The following is a 22,458-nucleotide window of genomic DNA, read 5'->3' as shown; positions in this document are numbered from 1 at the left end:
GCTGCTGATATGTCCTCAACGATGCAGTCCGAAACAAGTGTGATGCCGGATGACAGTCTAATGAAAGAGGGCAAATACATAGTATTCAACAGTTGTTTGATGGATATTATAAGTATGCTGAAATGTGGGCATTCCGTCAGAGGGAAAGTATGTCGGAAGCCATTGATTCATGTGACTCGTCAAACACAAGGCAATAACGTCACAATACATGCCGCCTGTAGATTAAATCATACGTTCTCATGGTCTGCACAACCGATGCTGGGGAAACTGCCAGCAGGCAATCTACTGTGTGCAGCTGCATCACTTTTTAGTGGCTCCAGTTTTAGAAAGTTAAAGTCTTTCTTTCAGTTTGTGGGACTCCATTTCATTTCTAAAACGCAGTATTACAGATACCAACGTGATTATCTATTTCCGGCCATTAGTGATGCTTGGAAAATTGAACAATTGTCTCTAGCAAGTACATTCGAAGGCAAACGATTCGGGCTAGCCGGCGATGGACAGTGTGACAGCCCTGGATTTTCTGCCAAGTACTGCACCTACCACTTTCAGGACATGGATAGTAAGAAAATTGTGAGTTTGGTGGTTATGCAGGTGTCCCAATGTAAATCCTCAGTGGCCATGGAGAAACTAGGATTTATAAAATCAGTGGAATATCTACAATCGAGGGGAATGCACATCAACCTCTTAGCCATGGATAGACAAGTTTCAATTGCCAAGACAATGAGAGAGCATTTCCCACATATTAAACATCAATTTGATGTATGGCATCTTGCTAAATCAATCAATAAGAAAATCTCGGCTGCAGGGAAAAAAAAAAGGTTTGGAAAGTATTTTACAGTGGTCCCAGTCTATCAGCAACCATCTTTGGTGGAGCTCCAAAACTTGTGAAGGCTCAGTGGAAATCCTACTTGAAAAATGGCGGTCACTGATGCACCACTGTACCAACGTTCACCGCTGGACAGAAAACCTACATTTCCACCAATGTGAACATGGCCCTTTGTCCCCAGAGGAGGCATGGAAGAAGTGGTTGGTTCCATCTTCACCCACACACAAAGCCATTGAGAAGATTGTTTTCGATAAAACTCTATCAAGAGATTTGAGGGGGCTGACAGAATTCTGTCACACGGGAGGTTTGGAAGTGTTCCACAATATGTGCCTAAAGTACAGGCCAAAGCGCTTGTATTTCAGCATGCAGGGCATGAAATATAGGACTCTACTTGTGGTATTGGCCCATAACGAGAATGTGTGCCGTGAACAATCTAGAACTACAGGTAATGTAGGGATGCTTCGCTACACTACGGCCTTTGCAAAAAGAAGTAAGCAATGGGTGATCAAACCAGTCTATGAGGAAATGGAGTTCGACTTTGTTAAAGGACTTATTGTTGCTGTACTTGAGAAGCACAGATATGGAATTTTGAGCGTCTCTGTGCAGAGCACTGATGCATTGCCACCAAACATTGCCACTGTTCCATGTCCACCCAAAGAAGAACTCGTTGAGAAGTACAAATCCCGGTTTAAATCATTATAATCTGATTGCCTTTTTCTAAAAAAATGTTATTGTACAGTGTACATACAAAGTATGCAAACCCTAACCCCTACCTTCACCATCCTGAGTGGCGAACAACCTGGGTGTCATCTTTAACTTCTCTCACCTCAAATCGCTGACCTTTTCAATATGTGTATGTATATATTTTTGTTGATCTAACTAAGTTTCGCAATCTCATGTAAATTCTGCACACTGTTAACCAAGGGGAGGCTTGTGTATTGCAAATAATAAAATAAACAAACAATAAATCTCACTTTCAACTCAACTCCTCGGGTACTTTATACTTTCCCTGACCTTCCCACAAAAAGTCAATATCCCCATAGTTATGGTTCTGTAGGGCTGCAAAGCTCGCTGACAACGAGGACAGAATTGGGGGCCTTAGAATGCGCCAAGCGAGCTGTTGCAGATGGGAGATAAGCCAGTTCGCATTTGCACATTGCGCCCAGTACATAGATGGATTCGAAAATTCAAGTTCTCACAGATGGCTTTACTATGGGATGTTGCAAAGTAAGAATGTATGCTCATTTCGAGTGAAGGTCAGCGGCTTTGATATTCAGCTCGCGGCCTGAAGAGGCCCACAACTCGCACTGGCAGTATAAGGTTCTATTGTTTTTTGACCTTGAGAGACAGGGACCATGCCAAAAGGACTTCATTTGAAGGAGGTGAGCAATAACGTAAGAGACGATAAGGCAGAAAATTCTGAAACTAGACCGAGTTTCATGTTAGTTCAGTATACAAAAAATCGTTGTCACGAGCACAGTGGGAGTTACGGACTGCATTACGCAGAGACACAATGGAAATTGCAAATATAATGTAAGTAACTCTTTAGACGCTGTTATACCGGAATGAAGAATTAATGAATGGATGAATGAATGAATGAATGAATGAATGAAGAGCAAGTAAAATGTTTGTGGGATCGTCTTTGTACCGGGCACATGGGCATGCAGGTCCACATTCCACACGCATGTAGACAAACAGGCGTTTCTCAATGTGTGTTAACTTCGATTTTCGATTTATTTTGTTAGTTTTCGCATTGATTTTAGAGCCGAACATTCTCCATTGAACTATCCTTGCAAGCAAATAGTTTCTGATCGGCCGTAATAAATAAAATGAATAATAGTAATAAAGATCGGCTGGCGAAACTATTTATAATTTTCATGTTTTCAAAACAGGTATATCCTACCCTACTGCTACTGCCACCAGTTTCAGACCCCGGCAGATGGTTTTTTCAACCGCCAGCTGCAGCTTCTCGTAAACAACTGTACCACTTTAACGATCTTATGGGACGATCGCCAAGGGCCCATATGCCCTTACGTGGTACTAGCGGCTAGAAGCAACATATCAACCTTTACGCTGGCCTAGTGCCTAGTTGATGGAATAGCCTTGCGGTTCACCGTGCGACCAAAGTGCTTCTTTTAATGAAAACCAACACCCTGTGTACCATAAAGGAACAGCGCGTGACTCACGATAAAACGGAACAGCATTTGCAGATAGAGAAAAAAGAAAAAAATCACATTCCGATTTAATATGCCAATTGATGAATATTGTATAAACATTTACAGGCCGATTCATGGAATCAACGTGCGCCGAAAAAACGGCGCACGCGTGCGAAAACGTTCGATTCGCAGAGAAACAGCGAAAATCGCAGTGCAAGTGCGATTATCGCACAGAAAACATCGCACATCAATTCATGGAAGTCCGTGCACGCGCGAAATGTGGGATGTGCGCTGAAAAAGTGTGCGGCGCACGCTGGCGCACGCTGGCGCACAGGTCAATGAACGCCGTGCGATAAGGCCACAGCGAATTCGCACATAGCGCGGCGCACATAACAAAAGTAGGCGTAACACGGGGTGTCACACGCAGAATGGGGAACAACTCATGAAAATGTGGGCGTCACGGGGGAAGTACAGGAGGCAAGTGCGCAGAACGCCCACACGCTCGCCTACAACACGTATTCATGGAATCGAATAGGGAAAAACAGCGCACGGCCAAAGACGCGCACAGGCCCATACATGTCCGCCACATGAAAGCAGGCGGTAGCATCCCTGCGCAGGAAAAAAATGTGCGCCAAAGTCCTACACGCGCGAGAAGGCCCACACGCGATCGGGCCTGGGGGAGCGTGTGCTTGTATTTCAGGGGTGCGCGTGAAGTTCCACACGCGATTGGCCTGGGCGCGTGTATTTCAGGGGTACGCGAGAAGCTTCTCACACGCGATTGGCCTGGGCGCGTGTATTTCAGGGGCTCGCGGGTGTTTTCACACGCGATCGGGCCTGGGGGAGCGTGTGCGTGAATTTCAGGGGTGCGTGTGAAGTTCCACACGCGATTGGCCTGGGCGCGTGTATTTCAAGGGTGCGCGAGAAGCTTCTCACATGCAATTGGCCTGGGCGCGTGTATTACAGGGGCTCGTGGGTGTTTTTATACGCGATCGGGCCTGGGTGAGCGGGATACGTGTATTCCAGGGGCTCGCGGGTGTTATTACACGCGATTGGGCCTGGGGAGCGGGGTACGTGTATTTCAGGGGCTCGCGGGTGTTTAACCACGTGATCGGGCCTGGGGCAGCGTGTGCGTGTATTTCAGGGGTGCGCGATAAGTTCCACACGCGATTGGCCTGTGTACGCAATTCCATTGGACCAAAGGCCCTGACAGCGCAGGCGCGTCTGTGACGTGACACGCGCGGGCGTGTCCCTGTACCCGGGGGAATGTTACAAGACCAAAAACTGCACGTCCGAGTGTCAGCCTGCGTGATTGGAGGATAGTGCCTCAGTGCGTATACGCAGAAGTGACGTTGGACGTGTGGTGCGGTTTAAAAGGTGCGTGTAGTACGTCATTTCCTTGTACGTGCTTCCTGTGGAGAGCGAGTGGGTGAAATCTGTACTTCTTGTCGGTTCACACGCGATTTACTTCACAGCGTTTCCAGTTCGTACTCCCTGTTACCTCTGTCAGTATTTTTCTGATTTTCTTTTCGACCTGTTTCCTCAAACAGAGTTGACTTCTCCTTTTGTCCTGTCTCCTCAGACAGTGTACAATTCTTCTTTTGGCGGGGGTGTTGCCAACGCGCACACGCGTGTATTTTTCACGCTCTTTTCCCAGGCAGACGGTGAGTCGCGCACGTATTTACCAACTGTGCTAGCCCCGTGTGTAGCGTACCCCTTCAGAGGTCATTGTAGGCTGCGTGTGACACGCATACGTTCATTTTTGTGTTCCTGGGTGCCACAGCGTAGTGCAGGTTCCTTTTCCCACGCACGTGGTCTACGAGGGGTCGCATGCACGTCATTTTCTTTTTAGGGGTGCCTGTGCGTTGCGTGACCCGTCATCTTTCCCCAGGGGTTACATACAGCCTTGCTAGAGCACTTGGGTACGAATTCCATCTAGTACCCTACCCCTTTGACCCCCAATTGCCCAGGACAATTGTCCACTGCAACTCCCATACGCACAACTCCATCAGTGCCATGGCTGGGAGGCGAGCAAGTGGTAAGGGTGGCAAAGGTGACCGACCCTCCAGAGGTCGGCGTGGTGGGCGCGGTAGGGGACGTGGCCAGGATTTGCAGACTCCCCCAAGCCCCCCCACGTGTGGAGGACCAGTCAGGGACACACATCCCCTCCCCCCCCCATGGTTGAGGGAAACGTGGCTGACACCATCCCTGCTCAGCCCTTGTTGGACCGGCCCGTTGTGGCACCTGACCTAGCACAGGGTGACTCCCAGGCTGACTTCCAGGTCGCCAAGTCTAGGCCACGGGTGGTGGCATAAGCCAGTGTCACCAGGCCACGTGGTACAGGGGCAGCCATGTCATCTGCTGCCCCGAGTAGGCGGGGTGGGGATGCTGCAGGGGCAGCTGCAGCTCCGTCCACCCCATCTCTGACTCCCCCAGCAAGGACAGTGTTGGTCCCGGTACATCAGATTGAGGTTCCCCCTGTCATCATCACACTTCAGCTAATGCCTGCAGAGAGTCATGTGGTCAGTGTGCCATCGCACACTACTACTACACAGTCCACCGGTGCTCCTGCCTCTAGTGTGCAGAGCGGCGTAGGGCACTCCGGATCCCCACCACCCACAAAAAGAAAGAGGAAGAGTGCTCGTCCAGTACAGGCTGATGACCCCGACACGGCTACACGGTCCGGCACGCCAAGAAAGCCTAGCTTCAATGATGCCGAACTGGATGCACTTGTGCAGTATGTGTCCGAACATGACGCCGAAATGTTGGTCACTTCAGGGTGTAGGATTACACCTGCTCGACGTCAGGCACACTGGCAGTCCATCGCAGACAGCATAAGTGCCCTTGGGTTTATGAGGCGCACAGCTGTTGAGTGCTACAAGCGCTGGAACGACCTTAAGCGTAGGGCAAAGAAAAAGCTGGCCTCAAGTCATGCCGCAACTCTGGTGACTGGAGGTGGGTCTCCACAAGAGGACATAGAACTCACTCTACATGAGCATGTTGCTGGGACCTACGTCACAGAGGAGCAGATCCAAGGTGTGGGAGAACTGCCAGATTACGAGGCATTGTCCGGTGAGTGCACATGCATGTGTGTGTTATCCATGTGTATGTAGTTTGTGGGAGGGGATCTGGTTGAGTGCCAGGTCAGGGTATGTGTGCCTGAGTGTTTTGTCCCACCCAGGTGCTTCATCCAATGCATTCTGCGCCCCGGATTTGGGTATTACAGTATCCCTTCTGGCCACAGTAGGCGTTCTGCACTACATTGCGCCAGTTGCCCTTGAAGGGGCATCTTGCTACCACATTGTTCCGTATTTAGCTGTGTTCATTCAGGCTGATAGTAGGAATTCACCTGGTTCAACTGCGCATCACTCTGCCCCATTGTCACATATATGACATGCCCATGGTACATGCCATCTGTGTGATGGCATGTGTCATGTATGTGTATTGGACATGCCACTCACAGGCCAATGTGTGATATCACTGCTAGACAGCATGCAGCTGATGTGTTGCTCTCCCATCTTGGTGTCATCAGTGTCTGACATTTCCCTCTACTTCCAACTCATGGACAGTGCATGCATGGGAGGGTTATAGTCATGTGGGACATGTGTAAATCAAGTACTGGTACTGTAGCTTGTCTGGCCTAATAGCGTGCCATGGTGCTAATGCCTGTTTCCATTTTTTGTCTTTCTTGTTTTTGCAGAGGATGACGCACCTGATGCTGTTGAGGGAGAGGAGATGGTGCAGGCCCAGGAGGGATCTGAGGCATGACCAGGCACCAGTGGGGGACGTGGTTTGGTGGTGGGGGAGAACCCTCTCTTGCTGCAGGCCACACTGTCCCGGGGTGTCCCTGGCTGCACCTCCCCAGAACTCTTTTCAGGTGTTGATTCGGATGAGGCCTATGTGGATTCGCAGGTATGTGTTCATGGAAGGGATACTGTTCTGTCCGACCCACCTGCACCAGGGGTAGAGCCCACTATGGGGATGTCAGTGTTGGTAGGTGCGCCTGTGGTGGTTACGGATGCAGGGCCACACTCCGCAACATCTGATCCTGTTCCTGGGCCAGCAGTTCAGAGGGGAAATGCAGTCCTGCAGCCTCAGGCAGTGCCGACACAGCAAGGTGCAGTTCGCCTTGCCCCAGACAGGTGTGGTGCCCGGCACCGCGGTGGCCGTCCGCCACCAGGCAATACCGCATGGGAGCAATCCATTTACGGTATGGCCAACCAACAGGCAGCATCATCCGAAATGATTGCTCAGGCCATGGAGAGGTTGGCCACTTCCATTGTCCCCCCAGAAAGGCAGATGGAGCTACTACAGCAGGCAACAGACTCCATTTGCCATTCAGTCGGGGAGGACATGTTGGCGTCCAACAGGGACAGACAGGCGGCCCTGGACAATCTGAGGGAATCAATTTCTATAGATGCCCAGGGACAGAGGGAAGCCCTGAGGGGAGTGGTCCGGCACCTCAGGCAGACTCTTGTGGACCTTGAGGCTTCCACTGTCACCAGGACGGAACAGCTGCTTGAGCGCGTCACCTGTACGCTCTCAGCAGAGATGCAGGCAACTCGGGCGGAGGTCCGGGCAACACGTCGGGTGTTGCATGGGGATCTCCGCACCATATCCCTCCAGAACGAGGCCTTCCAGGCCCGCATGCTTGCTGCCATGGAGGACCAAACTAGGGCATTGCGTGGGCTGCCTCCCATGGCACCACCACCTCCTGTGGCAGCAGCAGCAGAGGTTGAGGAGAGCGAATCCAGCAGTGAATCTCCCACTATTTAGTAGCCGTGCAGGCCATGAGCCCATGGAGGTGTTTTTTTTTCGCAACATTCACGCAGGTGACTGTTGGTGGGCACCCTGTCCTCGGACCTCCTGGGTGGCCTCCCCCAGCCCCCCTGGCCCACACATGGCCATTTTTGATTTTTGATTTTTGATTTTTGATTTTTTGTTGCAGTGTGTTGCCTTGTGTGGCTCCCGTGGGCATCCACTGTATTCCGGCTGGGCACATGCAGGCTTGTCCTGAGTTTGGGTTAGATGCTTGGGTCAGTGAGACACACACCCCTCCTGCTTCCCGTTTCCATGGGCTTGCAAAGGGTGTGCCCAAGTGACAGTGAATTACACAGTGACGTTGGACTCCCATGAGCTGTGTGGGCAGTCTGTAGTCAATACTGTGTATACATTCCTAGTGCATATTGTTGTTGTATTGTGCACTGCATGGTGTATTGATGTGTGCTTGTGCATCCATGTCTCCCTCCTTATTTGCAGGTTCATTCCTCATGTCTTCACAAGGCCGTCCACTTTGGAGATGGGGCTCATGTTGTGAGCAGTGGACTTCCAGATGTGCGTGGCAACAACACTGTACAGTTGGAGGTGGTGAATGTGCTGGCATTCTCATGTTGTAAGACTACGTATCCTTTGCCTTAGTACTGTCATGTTTATGCTATGTCGATTGTATTGTGGTAAGTATTTGGTCATGTGTGTTGTTGTTTCTACACTCATGTGGGCATATTGTGTGTGGCCAGTTTCCATTAGGGACACTGTACTTTCTGACACGTGTCATGTTTGGGGGATGACTTTGTTTGCTCTCACATGGCATGTCATGCCATGGTGTGTTCGGTGGCGGTGCTGGGGAGGGGTTGGGTGACATGGCACTGTTGTCATGTTGTGTCTTGCAAGGGGGTAATGATTTCAGCAGCATAGAAGTGTGTCTTTTGAACACAGCATTGGTGCTGTTTGTGTAGTTTGGGAAGCACACAATGGAACACTTCCAGATGTACAATCTCAGGCTGGTATGGTTGTGACAGTTGACTGTCCATTGACACATCATAATTGTCAGTAACAATCATCATTGATTGTCAGCTGGTATGTGCCAGGGCTGTGTGCACTCCACAGGGGTGTGATTTTATGTGAAGTAATTAGCCAAGAGCTGCGTACGGGCTGCCTCACTCCTTGCCCTTTCCCCTCCAATGCGCAGTGGGCATGCATGTGGTTGGGGATGTGGGGGCACCACCATGTCCACGGCCAGGCCCCGGCGTGCTGCAATGTTGTGCAGGACACATGCTGCCACTATTATCCTGCACACTACTGGGGGAGCGTATAACAGCTAACCGCCAGAACGGTCAAGGGAGCGGAAGCGTGACTTGAGCACTCCGAATGTGCGCTCCACGATGCCCCGGGTTGCAATGTGGGCTGTGTTGTATCTTACCTGGGGTGGCGTGGTGGGGTTCCGAATTGGCGTCATCATGTGGGTGCTGAGAGGGTAGGCACTGTCCCCTGGGGAGGTGGTGATGGGTATCATCAGTGGGGTTGTGGCATTTCTCAGTATCTGACATGCATGCATGCGCAGTGGCATTTATACTCACCGAGCAGCCATGTATCGCCATGCCGCCCAGCTTCTATGTCCCGGTTTAGGGTAGACATTCTGTAGATGAAACTGTCGTGGGTGGAGCCTGGATAGTTGGCGTATACTGAGGTGATGATTCCCTTGGCATCACATACTACCTGGGCGTTGATGGAATGCAGTGCTTGCGGTTTCTATAGATGTGCTCAGTTGCCCTGGGGGGACGTAGAGCCACATGGGTGCAATCAATGGCACCTAGCACTTTGGGGAATTGTGCCACCCTGTAGAAGTCCTGGGCAACAGCCTGCCTTTCTGCAGGTGTTCTGGGCAGGTATATGTGCCTGCGGACTGATGGGCGTGCAGTGATGATGGCCAAGACCTGGTGTAGGCAGCGTGACTGCGTAGCCTGTGACACCCCCACACTATGGCACTTGTCCGCTGAAATGATCCAGTGGCCAGGAAGTGCAGTACATTGAGGACCTTCTCCAGGGGGCTGAGTGCTTGGGAGCACAGGGTGGTTGATGTGAGGTCATCCTCCCACTCACTGATCAGGTCGAGTATTATGTGAGGTGGAAACCTGTACCTCCCATACACATGGTCATCAGGCATCCCAAAAAGGCTGGTTCTGGGTGTAAAAATTCTGGCCAGGACTATCCTCCTCCTCCTCCTGCGGTATCCCACGGCCACTGCTGCTAGGACCGGTATGTTCATCCTGGCGTCTGAGCTTGTTTGTTGTTTGCGTGCACTTTTATGCTGTGCGGGTGGACGTACGCCTACTTCCTGCTGGCATACGTGTTTCCGGATTGGCCACGTTCGTTTCCATGAATACGTGTTGTAGGCGAGCGTGTAAAACTTCCCGCGCAGCCCTGGAATACCCTCACACGCTCCCCCAGGCCCGATCGCGTGTGAAACCACCCGCGAGTCCCTGAAATACACGCGCCCAGGCCAATCGCGTGTGGAACTTCTCGCGCACCCCTGGAATACACGCACACGCTCCCCCAGGCCCGATCGCGTGTGAAACCACCCGCGAGCCCCTGAAATACACGCACACGCTCCCCCAGGCCCAATCGCGTGAGAAACCACCCGCGAGCCCCTGAAATACACGCGCCCAGGCTAATCGCGTGTGGAACTTCTCGCGCAACCCTGGAATACCCGCACACGCTCCCCCAGGCCCGATCGCATGTGAAACCACCCGCGAGCCCCTGAAATACATGCGCCCAGGCCAATCGCGTGTGGAACTTCTCGCGCACCCCTGGAATACACGCACACGCTCCCCCAGGCCCGATCGCATGTGAAACCACCCGCGAGCACCTGAAATACACGCACACGCTCCCCCAGGCCCGATCTCGTGTGAAACCACCCGCGAGCCCCTGAAATACACGCACCCAGGCCAATCGCGTGTGGGACTTCTCGCGCACCCCTTAAATACACGCACACGCTCCCCCAGGCCCGATCGCGTGTGAAACCACCCGCAAGCCCCTGAAATACACGCGCACAGGCCAATCGCGTGTGGAACTTCTTGCGCACCCCTGGAATACACGCACACGTTTCCACAGGCCCGATCGCGTGTGAAACCACCCGCGAGCCCCTGAAATACACGCACCCAGGCCAATCGCGTGTGGGACTTCTCGCGCACCCCTGGAATACACGCACAAGCTCCCCCAGGCCCGATCGCATGTGAAACCACCCGCGAGCCCCTGAAATACACGCGCCCAGGCCAATCGCGTGTGGAACTTCTCGCGCACCCCTGGAATACACACACACACTCCCCCAGGCCCGATCGTGTGTGAAACCACCCGCGAGCCCCTGAAATACACGCACACACTCCCCCAGGCCCGATCGTGTGTGGAACCACCCGCGAGCCCCTGAAATAAACGCACCCAGGCCAATCGCGTGTGGGACTTCTCGCGCACCCCTGAAATACACGCACACGCTCCCCCAGGCCCGATCGCGTGTGAAACCACCCGCGAGCCCCTGAAATACATGCACACGCTCCCCCGGGCCCGATCGCATGTGAAACCACCCGCGAGACCCTGTAATACACGCACACGCTCCCCCAGGCCCAATCGCGTGTAAAACCACCCGCGAGCCCCTGTAATACACGCGCCCAGGCCAATCGCGTGTGGAACTTCTCGCGCACCTCTGAAATACACGCGCCCAGGCCAATCGCGTGTGGAACTTCTCGCACACCCCTGTAATACACGCACACGCTCCCCCGGCCCGATCGCGTGTGGAACCACCCGCGAGCCCCTGAAATACACGCGCCCAGGCCAATCGCATGTGGGACTTCTCGCGCACCCCTGAAATACACGCACCCAGGCCATTCGCGTGTAATACTTCTCGCAGGCGCAGCCCTTTGCGATGGTTTTGCGATCTTGATGGCTTTTCCTTGTGCAAGGGCGTTCTTGGGGGTGTAACTGGCACTGATGCAGGGTCGCTGCGCCACTCTGCGCCACGTCTGCTTTTGGAGGTGGGAATCCATGAATACGCTGTGCGCGGAAATTGATTTTATCGCACGCGGCTGGCGCAGACGTTCGCACGGGCACGCTGTGCGCCAGCCGCGTGCAACACTTTTGGGAGGAATTACATGAATCGGCCTGTTAATGTCAAATAAATTTACTTTACCAAATGTACCGTGTTGCTGTTTGATTTTAAAGTACAGTTTCATATTCCGAATTGTGGCGCGCTGTGTTGTGAGTTGATCTTTGTTGGTTTCCGGGTTCTGTGTGAAGTTGCGTAGAAGACGACTGGGCACGTTTGCCTACACAGCAATGTAACGTCACAGAGAGAGGCAGGGAATATGAATGTTTTGATAATGTCATGCTCAGGGGAGGGGGATATGATTTAGTGCCGCAAAAGCATGTCAGCCAGGGCAATGGGGCAAGTGATAGGATTATCACAAAATGGCAGCGCCCTGGTGCCTGTTTTCGTGTGCGTTTAATGGACGAAAACTCAGGTAAGGTCCATAGGAAATGTTTCTAAAATCGTGCGATTTAGGCTTAAAAACACATGGCTGACCCGTAGGGACAATACACATTTTTGACCGAACCATTCCTTTAATGTGCATGTTTCCTTGCAACATTTCCGGACATCCGTGCTCTGCATGGATTTTGATTTTTGATGGCATGTTTTAAATTGGTGCAAGGTGGAACACAATTTGTGCAACACAGTTGTTGATGTTCTTTGCAGTTGCAATTTGAATGCGATATTATAAACCGAGAAATTGGCACTTTTTTCAGTGTTTTATGCCACATTCTGCATTTCATTCCAAATTCAGTAAATAGCAAAATATTGTGCAAATACACACATTTGCAAACATCTCTAATACTTGTCAACTCTAACATGTTTCCCCTGTGTTGAACATTCAGAGCAACAAAAGCTTTCTCAAAATGACTGCCTATACCCCAATCATCTCATCCACTCTCTAAGTTTTTCAGCTACTCGATTGCAAATGAATGCACACCGAACTGCAAGCGCTCTGTACATAATGCACTTATGAATTTACAATAGCTGTTTAGCATTGACCAATCATAGGTTCATATGACACAAATGAGGAGATGCATGTTGGTGGACGCCTTTGTCATAAAAGGTAAAGCATCCTAGTCTAGAACAAATATAGCTTGCTGAGCTAAGAGCAACGTTCACCCACTTTTATGTATAGCTAAAAAATATTAATGTACATTTCTTTTTTCAGGTATCCTTTTAAATATTCTGAAGTTCTTTCTATCTTCCATATCCACTACATCATTTCACTCTTCAAACCTTTAGCATACTATTTCCAAGCCATCATGGGTACAATATTTTGGCAACAAACCATCCTCAACTGGTCTAATCCAGAAGACAAATTGCATCATGCACCAAGATTCACTTTAAGAACACAAGAAAACTCAAAATATCCTCCCTTCAAGGGGATACTTACTGGGCAAACAGTGGACTACTTCAGTAAAACACTTCATTGGCACACTAAAACTTATCCCACACAATGTGTTTTTCTTTTTACTCGCTTAAAATTGCATAAAATACATTTTCTTTGCGGTTGTAGAGAGCTCCGAAAACTGAGTTTGGTTTAATAAAAAGCTTAATGTGAACATTTGAATGTTATCAATTGACGGCCCATTGTGGAAGCGAAACACACGTGGAAGAAAAAAAGCTTAAAATATGGCCTACACCAGAATGGCACATGTTTAATATTAATATTGTTCTGTCGCCTAGGTGGTATCATGAAATTATGTGAAAAGGCCTTTTTTTCGCACAAATTCTGCATGGAAGTATCTGTAATTTGCTTCAAGTAAATATATATTTGATTGGTTTTAATGCGCTTGAATTCTAGCCCGTGGATTTGGTTTTGTAGATTTTCCAATTAAACAGACAGATCTTATGTTCGAAATACAATTGTTGATGGTACCGAGTCAGTATTTGTTCGAATTTCAGCATAGTTGTCCTGCTAAATTTCTTCAAAATTGTTTATGTATGTATAATCCTGGCAATTGTGTTTCTGGATGGAAATAGGTCCCAGCCCTAACTGGTATATTTCACTGAGCAATTTCATGGCTCTATATGAACTATTTAGAGTCAACAATATATATTATTCCAGGACATTGACTAAGTGACTGGTACCAATAAGGAACATCTCTTGCATTGGATGAAAATGTCCTGATAGCTTGGGTCCCAAAAGTAATTTTACCTCCACCTTTGGGTGGAGATAAAATTTGAGATAATACAGCGGATTTTCAGCTGGCCTTCCAACTCATCAACATGGGGGGCACATCCTAGAGGTTAATTTCAAATGATTGCAATAGTTACCTATCCCATATGGTCCCAGTCCAATGAGGCGTCATTTAAAACACTGTTTTACCTTCATCGCCACACTCTTAATGATGGTTTAAGTTTCCACTCCTGTTTCACTCATACCAAACTTCTGCCTGAGATCAACTATTTCCTCACACAGGAAGTTTGTGCACGTTTGTTTGTGCTTATAAGAAACATTCTGTTCACTGCTATATGTTGTGATTGGTTAAATGACATTCATTTTGTTTTTTCTTAGTTTGCACTCTTTTTAGAACAGGACTGCATCGGCAAGAAGAGGACAGAGGTTGGCTGGGGTAATAAAGGAACTTTCTTGAACTATTTCTCTAAACTTCTGCTTGCTATCTGTATGATGACAGATGGTAAATGAAGCCATTATCAAAAGTGGCTGCATTCATGTTGTGATGCTCCTCTTCAGTTTCTTATAAATTGTCAAAAGTTCCCTTTAGTTGCTCCACGCAGTCGCGCCTCTTCAAAGCCCAACAGCTTTTCACCTCCCAGAGAAAAAAGATCCTCTGAAATGGACCATAACTTCTCCCAACTGACTACATCCCTTATCAAGTGCCTGCAGCAATTCTTAATTTCCCTACAGACTGCCTTGATTACAACCATACTCTCAATTACCAAACTCCCCTGCCCCATTCTTTTTTTAATTGACCCAATGCAATTTAATGTTTCCACTTTTTTAAACACCACATGTTCTTTTCAATTACCCAATCCAGTTAACTGCCTTACTACAAAATTCATTGGCGTTTTCAAACCGCCCAAGTTATTTTCTTGGATTGTCTTATTCACCAGCGTTATCACAATTGTAGGAAAATGCAAATACAGTACGTAGTCATTTAAGAAATTCGTGTGGACAGTAAATAATAGCGGAATGGCCTTTAACGAAAGCACTAAGGCAATTAAAGAAATATGGGTCCATAAAGGCAGACTGAGCTACACTTCCATTTTCAGTGGGGTAGTGAATAATGTAAGTGGGCCAATCTCAATGTGTGGGTGGTGTCAGAATAACACATATTGTCATGAATATGACATGTCCTCATATCCTGGAACCTAAGGCCTGACATAGGAAATGCCATTCAAACTATTTGCCCTTTTTGGGGATTTCAATTAAAAGCAAGGCCTTCCGTTCTGGCATAGGTAAGGATACTGGTCGTGCCCCTTTGTGGTACATAGGGTGGGCTGATTCTGGTGGAGAGCACCACTTAGAGAAGTAATACAGTAACAAACACAAAACAATTCAGCAATTCCATTCATCCCAAGGCATGGGCACTGTGATAACTAAAAAAAAGGGAGCATGGATATATAGACATAAAATTACGCAACTAAATTTACAGAAGGAAGGTTTTGAGAGCCTAGGATCTTCCAAATAGATTTTACAGGACTACATCAAGTGAATGATTTGATTTCCTCTGATGTAAAATTATGTGTCATATTTGATTTTCAATGATGGGAAATTAAAAGAATTATATTACATTGCTTTACATATGAGGGTTAGAAGCAACTGCACTTCCAGTCATATAGCCCCCACTCAATTTAAGAAATGAATCCACAAATGTTGAATATCAGAGCCTTTTTCCCAGAGGGATGCATAACCCTGGACATAGTAGTTTTGAACACAATGCAGTCAGTGTAGCCAGGAAGGCATGACCTCATAGCAGGAATTGCCTGGCAGGCAGAGAGGCAATATGACTGCCTTTGACGGCAACAGTCGTCTGGGTGGTGGTGGAATGTTCTGACCTTTTATGGAATATCTGAATCCTACCATGAAGACTTGAGTAGTACACAGGCCACCGTGGGATGCTAACTGGTGACTAATTGAACAATCTAGGACTGATTGACCAGATCAATTCAATGAATCACAGGTAGTTGACCGAATACTCCCTGGTCAGAATCCAACTAGACAATGGAAGGATGATTCCCGGGTCAAGGGAATTAATTTAATACCACCATTGGTGTTAAGCTGCTGCAATGTGTCATGCTTGCACTGTACACAACAGTGAAATAAATGACTAAAGAAATTATCTTATACTATCTGCCATGGTATTATTTGTTCCTTTTCCACAATGTTCAAGTCAGTGCCATATGGGTCCACCATCGGCTGAGATGGACTATAACCACAAATAACATGCACAGTTGTAGGCAAAGTCTTGTAAATCTAGACACTCGGCACTACACTTGCTATCAGTGCCTGATACTCTTTGCCGCTGTTGAAAGCATTGTCTTATAAGGTGACTTGGATTGGCTGCATGTACTGAGGCCTTGTAAAGTGGTAGCCGCTCTTTCCTTTTGTTTTACGGAGAACAGCGGACATGTCTTTAGATGTGGCTGGCTATACCCTCTTCTTTGTTCTCCCATTAGCTTTGGGTGTTGTCGTACCAACGGGATAGTCATTCTCTGAAAAAAAAACAATCGGCTAGACGGGAAAACATCCATGACCACCCATGCATGTCCATCAGGAAACAAGACATGCGTCCCGTGAACACACCTATTACATTAGACCTGCTGCTGATTGTGCGACTAGCCAAAAGGATGTACAAATCCATTTAAATCGCCAAAGAATTTGTTAGGCTAATAAGACTTATTTCTAAGAAATTCACATACATGTCTTACAGAACAAGATGGATAGCAAATTAGTAACGATCACTACAGCATGTTTGTATGGCTAGGTATATGAAAATGAGCACACATCCACACAGTGACTACATCATTCCTATAATGGCAAGCGCAACAATTAATCTTTGTTCATTTGATTTTCCGGATAATTTTACCTGGACTCAAAACAGACTGATGATTAATATGTTTCATGGTTAGCTCTCTCTTTCACAGTAGCATGAAATGAAGATCCATGCAAACAAATAGTGATGGAGTAAAATGTAGGAGGACTGGGCTTGACTACACCCTGTTTACAACGTGGGGTACTGGGCGATGAAATGAATCCTTATGTTGATGACCCCAAAACAACTGACAATAAGAATCCCATGTTCAATGTACTCCTTGTTAGTTAATGATTACCCTGCAATTTGGATATTTGTAATCTTTAACCACTGGAGTCTCCAAGAGACCTCGAGTCATTATGAATCTACAAGTTGTAGCTGTAAAGGGAAATTTCCTATGGGAATTCTGAGCACTCTTGCCAACTTTGCTGATTCCATTTGGATGTTCACTTTTTAAGCAATTACAATTTATAAATTGGGACTATGTATCATGAAACTTTCTAATATAATTATATATATAATTGTTTTTTATTATAACATACTTAATACCGAAGAGGTCTCTATGCGCGGACCTGGGATTTGAACCTGTGTTGCTCTGTGTCGCCTTGCATCCAAGACAAGCACATTGCCACTGAGCTATACTACCCATAGGAAAAACACGACAGGTCTTAATCATAAAGAAGTTACTGTGAGTACCTCTGACTTACACCTGACTTGCTATGAGTAAATCAAGACTAGATTAGAGCTATTCTCAACTTCTCTGTGAATGGAATATCTATTTCTGGTATTAAAACACGGGTAAGTCAAAGAAACTTCTTTTTGAATCTGCCCTTACATCAATACATATACACATAAATAAATAAAAAATTGAAATAAACATTGGCAACTTGAACCACAGAAGTAATGCCTGTGCCCTGACCCTTTAAAGTGGAGGTTCTGCCAATGCCAGCCCTAAGGTGACATAATGCCCCATTATGAGAATTGAAAAGCATAGTTCAATTTCTCTAAAGATCACGCATACGGGCATTGAGCGCAATCCATCTAGAAAGTAATGAGTGAAAGCGCATTCATGTACCAACTTGAATGGGTACATTCATGAAACCGGAAGCCACCCTTTGTTGTTAATAGCAGGTATATGAGACAAAATAACAAGATGCTCTTCTCTGTGTTATTTTGGATTGCTGTGCTCTTGCCATTAAGGAGTTAAATCTTCAACCGGGTGATAATAGTGTTGAATTGCTTATAAATAAATAAATCATTAAATCTATTGTTTACAAAGAGAATCTATTGTAATGCCTTTCCCCAATAGATGCATGATCGGCTTGAAATATGTTGTCAAAAAGTGGAATATTAAAATGAAGAAAAAAACAATCAAAATCCACATTTGGATTAAAACACCTGAGACTTTTCTGATAACTACATTTTTTCACATTCAAATGTTGGCATAATATAAAAAAAATTGCCAATTTTTAAATGTGCTCTCCAATATACCCCAAATGGTTGCATGAGGTATAGTCTTGGCTTGCGGCCAGTATATCTTTAAAGGTACAGTTCCAGGTGAAATGCTGTCTAGGAAGTACCTGGACTACAGGAATGTGTCCTTGCAAAACAGCAAATGTCAGTGCTGTCCAATGGCGAGTCTCTGGATGGATTGATGGGTATTTATGAGCAGTATTTGGAACCTACAAAAAAGAATGTAAAACAGGAAATCAGAATTGCCTTATGCATGGTGATGTTGAAAAAGAAAATTGAACAAACATGCATACAAATGATTGGCTGGACACAATCTACAACTGGAACACAATGACAAAGTTAAACATACACAAGACAAACTACTTTATTTGACCGCTGCATCTATAACTACTATGTGAACAGTAACACACTATTACTCTTCGCTATCGTGCATACAATGAAACTAACAATACTTTTGTTTCTATACTTTTCTGTTACTGTATGAAAACAGAGCCAATCTGTATTATGATAGAATATAAAATGTGTACGCAGATTTGCCCTCATTGTGAACATGTGGAAGCAGGGACCACAGGCCTCATCACTGATATAGTCGTAACAGTGAAAAAAAGTAGTATTTTAAATACCTCTTCATTGTAGAATGCCAACCCAATAACAGATTGGAATTGCATGGGGTATTTATGGGGCAATGAAAGTACTGCATCGGGTGAATGTGGGTTTGTACATAACCCATGCCGTGATTACCCCATACATTCACAACCTGTAATTAAGTGTTATTTTAAAAGTATGAGGCATTTAAAATAACAAGGGCTTGATTCACAAAGTATTTTTAAATAGGATTTTCCCATTGAAAAACTTTTTGTGTATCAGGTCTCAAATGTTTTTTTTCCATTTCACTGATGTAATTAGGTTCTAAGCCCATCTCTTTTAAGGTAGATCACACATTTGACTAAATCAATTTTTGTTATGTTTGAATAGTCATATCTGAGAACACATCCGACGAAATGATGTGAAGAGCTTGCCAAATCATCAAATCACATTACACTTGTTCTTCCGCATCAATCTTTCATATCTTGTTCAGAGATCTCATTTTCTCCTCATAGTATTATGCACAGTAAAGCAGCTCTAAATAGCAACTTCTGAATGCCTGTACACCACAACAGTTTTCTGATCAACCCTGTTGACTGCATTGTTTACATCAGTACCCAGTCCATTGCATTGCAATGTCAAAGAGACAAAAGATGCCCATTACTTGCAATGATGTAGGGAGTTTACACAGCATAGGGAACCCCCCCCCCCTACTCAAAATGGCTAGCCCTCTTGTTATTGAAAGGAAGAGCTAGCTGGCTCAAGTACTCACAGATAGGACTATGATGGCTACTATTTCTTAAACCTTCTCCCGTTTCTTCCATGAGCAATATTTTGCTGGGTGGGCATTAAGAAATAGCCCTCCCTATGGGCTGCTTTTTAGACACATGGTGTCACACTTGATGATGAGCCTGCAAAGTCAGCGGGGGTCAATCGGGGTACAACGCCAGATTACGAGTGGTGGTATGTTGGAGCTAGTCTCCATTAGTTGAGTCCACAGGACTCCATGGGGATTTCAGAGGATTTAAAGTGGAGAGGCAAACCCTTCAATTCAAAGGCGTACTGGTAAGGTGACAGCATGGTAAAACTGGAAGAAAATCCATTACTCCTAAAATATTGTAGTAATTGAATTACCCACATTCTTTTAACTCCACCACCAAACTCAGAAAGACCCCACTGTGCTCTTATAAACATCTTAACCTAAAACCATTGTTCGGGTACCGCTACCACTTAGCAACCCCTTTTTCACGTAACGTTATCCCTCCAGTATTCATAGGCTAGTTCTAATTTTGATGTGCACAATGGTATATGATTTCAAGGTCATGGTTCTCAGGTGCATTATACCACTTTCTATATTCATGGCACTTAGCTTCTTTATGTGTGTGGGTGTAGGGCCAGGACAATTGATTACTGTAAATAGATGTCCACAATCCTGCCCCTCATACTACAAACTTGTTTACTCATTTGTGAGCTGTGATAAAGCTATTCATTTTGGAAGGAATTTGTTTCAGTAGACCCTTGCTCGGTCAGCACAATAATCTTGCCTCTTGCACCTAATCCCACCCTCCCGTGCCCCCAAGCACTTCCTTTCCCACTGTCTTTCTGTTCTAAAAAGTAAGTCAGGTTGAGAACCAGTCACAGAGAGAGATCTAAAGCTTTCACAATGGGACTAACCCACCAGACCTCTAAGAAGGGGCACAATGACATAAACATTTGGTGAGAAAACGCTGCATACTGCAGTATTGTGTACAAGTAGTCGGTGATAATTGACACACTCAATTGTTGAGAAAATGCTCCATCCAGGGATATTGAATCCAAGTTACCAGATCAAACTGAAACTATCATTTGCAGATTACATTTTGCTTCTGGGAAGTTGAGTCTAAGTTCCCTGAGTGAAAGGAACTGACCAATTTCTGAGAAAACACTGAACACTGGCATATTGAATCCAAGTTCCCAGAGCGAACTGAAAAGTAGAGTTGCCCTTTACTGAGGTCTTGGACTAGTTAGCTTCAGGTGTTTTATAAGGACATTTTAGGGCCACTTTTTTATCTATTGCCTGTTGCCTTGTAGTACTTCACACATCTCAGGACCTAGCCATGAGGAGAAACTACTGCAATGCATAGCAGATGATAATATACTCACTTGAAAACAAGCTAAATGTTGACATGGTTGTGTCAGGGTCATTACTTTGACCCTGTGTTCACGTAGTTTTCCAAAGACGAGGGCCTACATTTTATCCAAAAAAAGACTTAAAAACACAGAAAGAAGTCTGAGAACAAGATCTAGGCCTCATGCCAATAACAGGGACAGAAATGTGTCCATATCTAGGCAGGTCAGTCTTTAACTGTCTTCCACTTTGTTTTCTACATTTTATTTGTGCATTGCAGTATGCAAAGTCTACACATCAAGGTATGCCCATTAGAGGCTGGAAACCCACACGCACGCATTAGCTTTCTTATGGTACTCGCCACATTATGTACACCTTGGCAAATCACTTATCCTCCATTGTCTGCGAACATGGAAGGCACCTTACAAAAGTAGCAAAATGGTGTCATTGATATGTACATTTACAAAAAGAATAGATGGCTGCTCTCTTGTACACATAGTGACCAGGTACCAAATGTTTAAACTCTCATGAACATCCTCAACCTATTACATGTATGTGACATTGACACACACCAATACTCTGTAATAACTTGCAGCTCCAATTTTGTAAGTGGGTCATTTAATTAAATATAATAATAATAATAATAATAATAATAATAATAATAATAATAATAATAATAATATCAATAATACTTTAAACTGTGGCTAATCATCTGGTAAATGAAATGACATCAAGACGTCATTTAAAAAAGACCTCTACATACCTAATCAATGAAACTGATAATCTTTGACAAGTGGTGTGTTGGACCTGAAATCATGACTAATAAAATAATGTTATGTCTAATATGTTGTGACTTATAACATTCTTAACTAGAAGATGGCAAGCCTCGATGCCTGTGATTAAAATGTATGTTTGAAAAGAAATGTATTATCATGTTTGATTGACTAGAACATAGGTTTATTGCAGGTACTTGCAACAAAAGTAAGGCTAGAGAAACACATATATTGCAATTTTTCCATCACAATTTGCAAATTAAATATTCTAATGCATACTGTTGAAGACTGGCTATGCTCATGATAATGTTTCATCACTTCTGCTTTATTGTCACTGACCTTCAAACAAACCCAGGGCAACAAACAAGCAAACATATGTTTAAGAAGTATTCTTCAGTACACTTGCCCTACAGATTTTGTCACTCTGCAGACATTGTTGTCACCATTCATTCAATTAAGTGTTTTGGCAACCTTTTGTTTGTCAACTTTTACACATAAAATATCAGGCAGTATTTGCTGAATGATTTGCTTTCAAATATCCTCCAAAGGCAAATTAACGCTTGTGTAACAAGTCTGTTCTGGTCAAATAATGCAACAGTCTGCAATGCTACTTTCAACGTATTGGTTTTGCAACCATGGAGACACTTCAAAATGTCTAACAAGCATTTAAAATCAAGAGAG

The 22,458-nt window shown here is 45.9% G+C and overlaps 1 protein-coding gene across 2 annotated transcripts in view; it reads right to left on the bottom strand.

Moving 5' to 3' along the window:
- Positions 1-22,458, bottom strand: part of ABTB3 (ankyrin repeat and BTB domain containing 3) — an 849,439-nt gene that overhangs the window by 132,617 nt on the left and 694,364 nt on the right. The window contains exon 7 of one of the 2 annotated variants that reach the window (XM_069628275.1): positions 18,420-18,521. The exons of the other annotated variant lie outside the window; for it this stretch is intronic. Coding sequence (XP_069484376.1) covers positions 18,420-18,521 — 102 coding nt within the window. The remainder of the gene's footprint in view (positions 1-18,419; positions 18,522-22,458) is intronic. 2 annotated transcript variants of the gene reach the window in all.

Source organism: Ambystoma mexicanum, chromosome 12, assembly GCF_040938575.1.
Source record: "Ambystoma mexicanum isolate Mex_15411 chromosome 12, UKY_AmexF1_1, whole genome shotgun sequence".
Taxonomy (NCBI): Eukaryota; Metazoa; Chordata; class Amphibia; order Caudata; family Ambystomatidae; genus Ambystoma; species Ambystoma mexicanum.
This window is presented reverse-complemented; position numbering and strand designations above follow the sequence as displayed.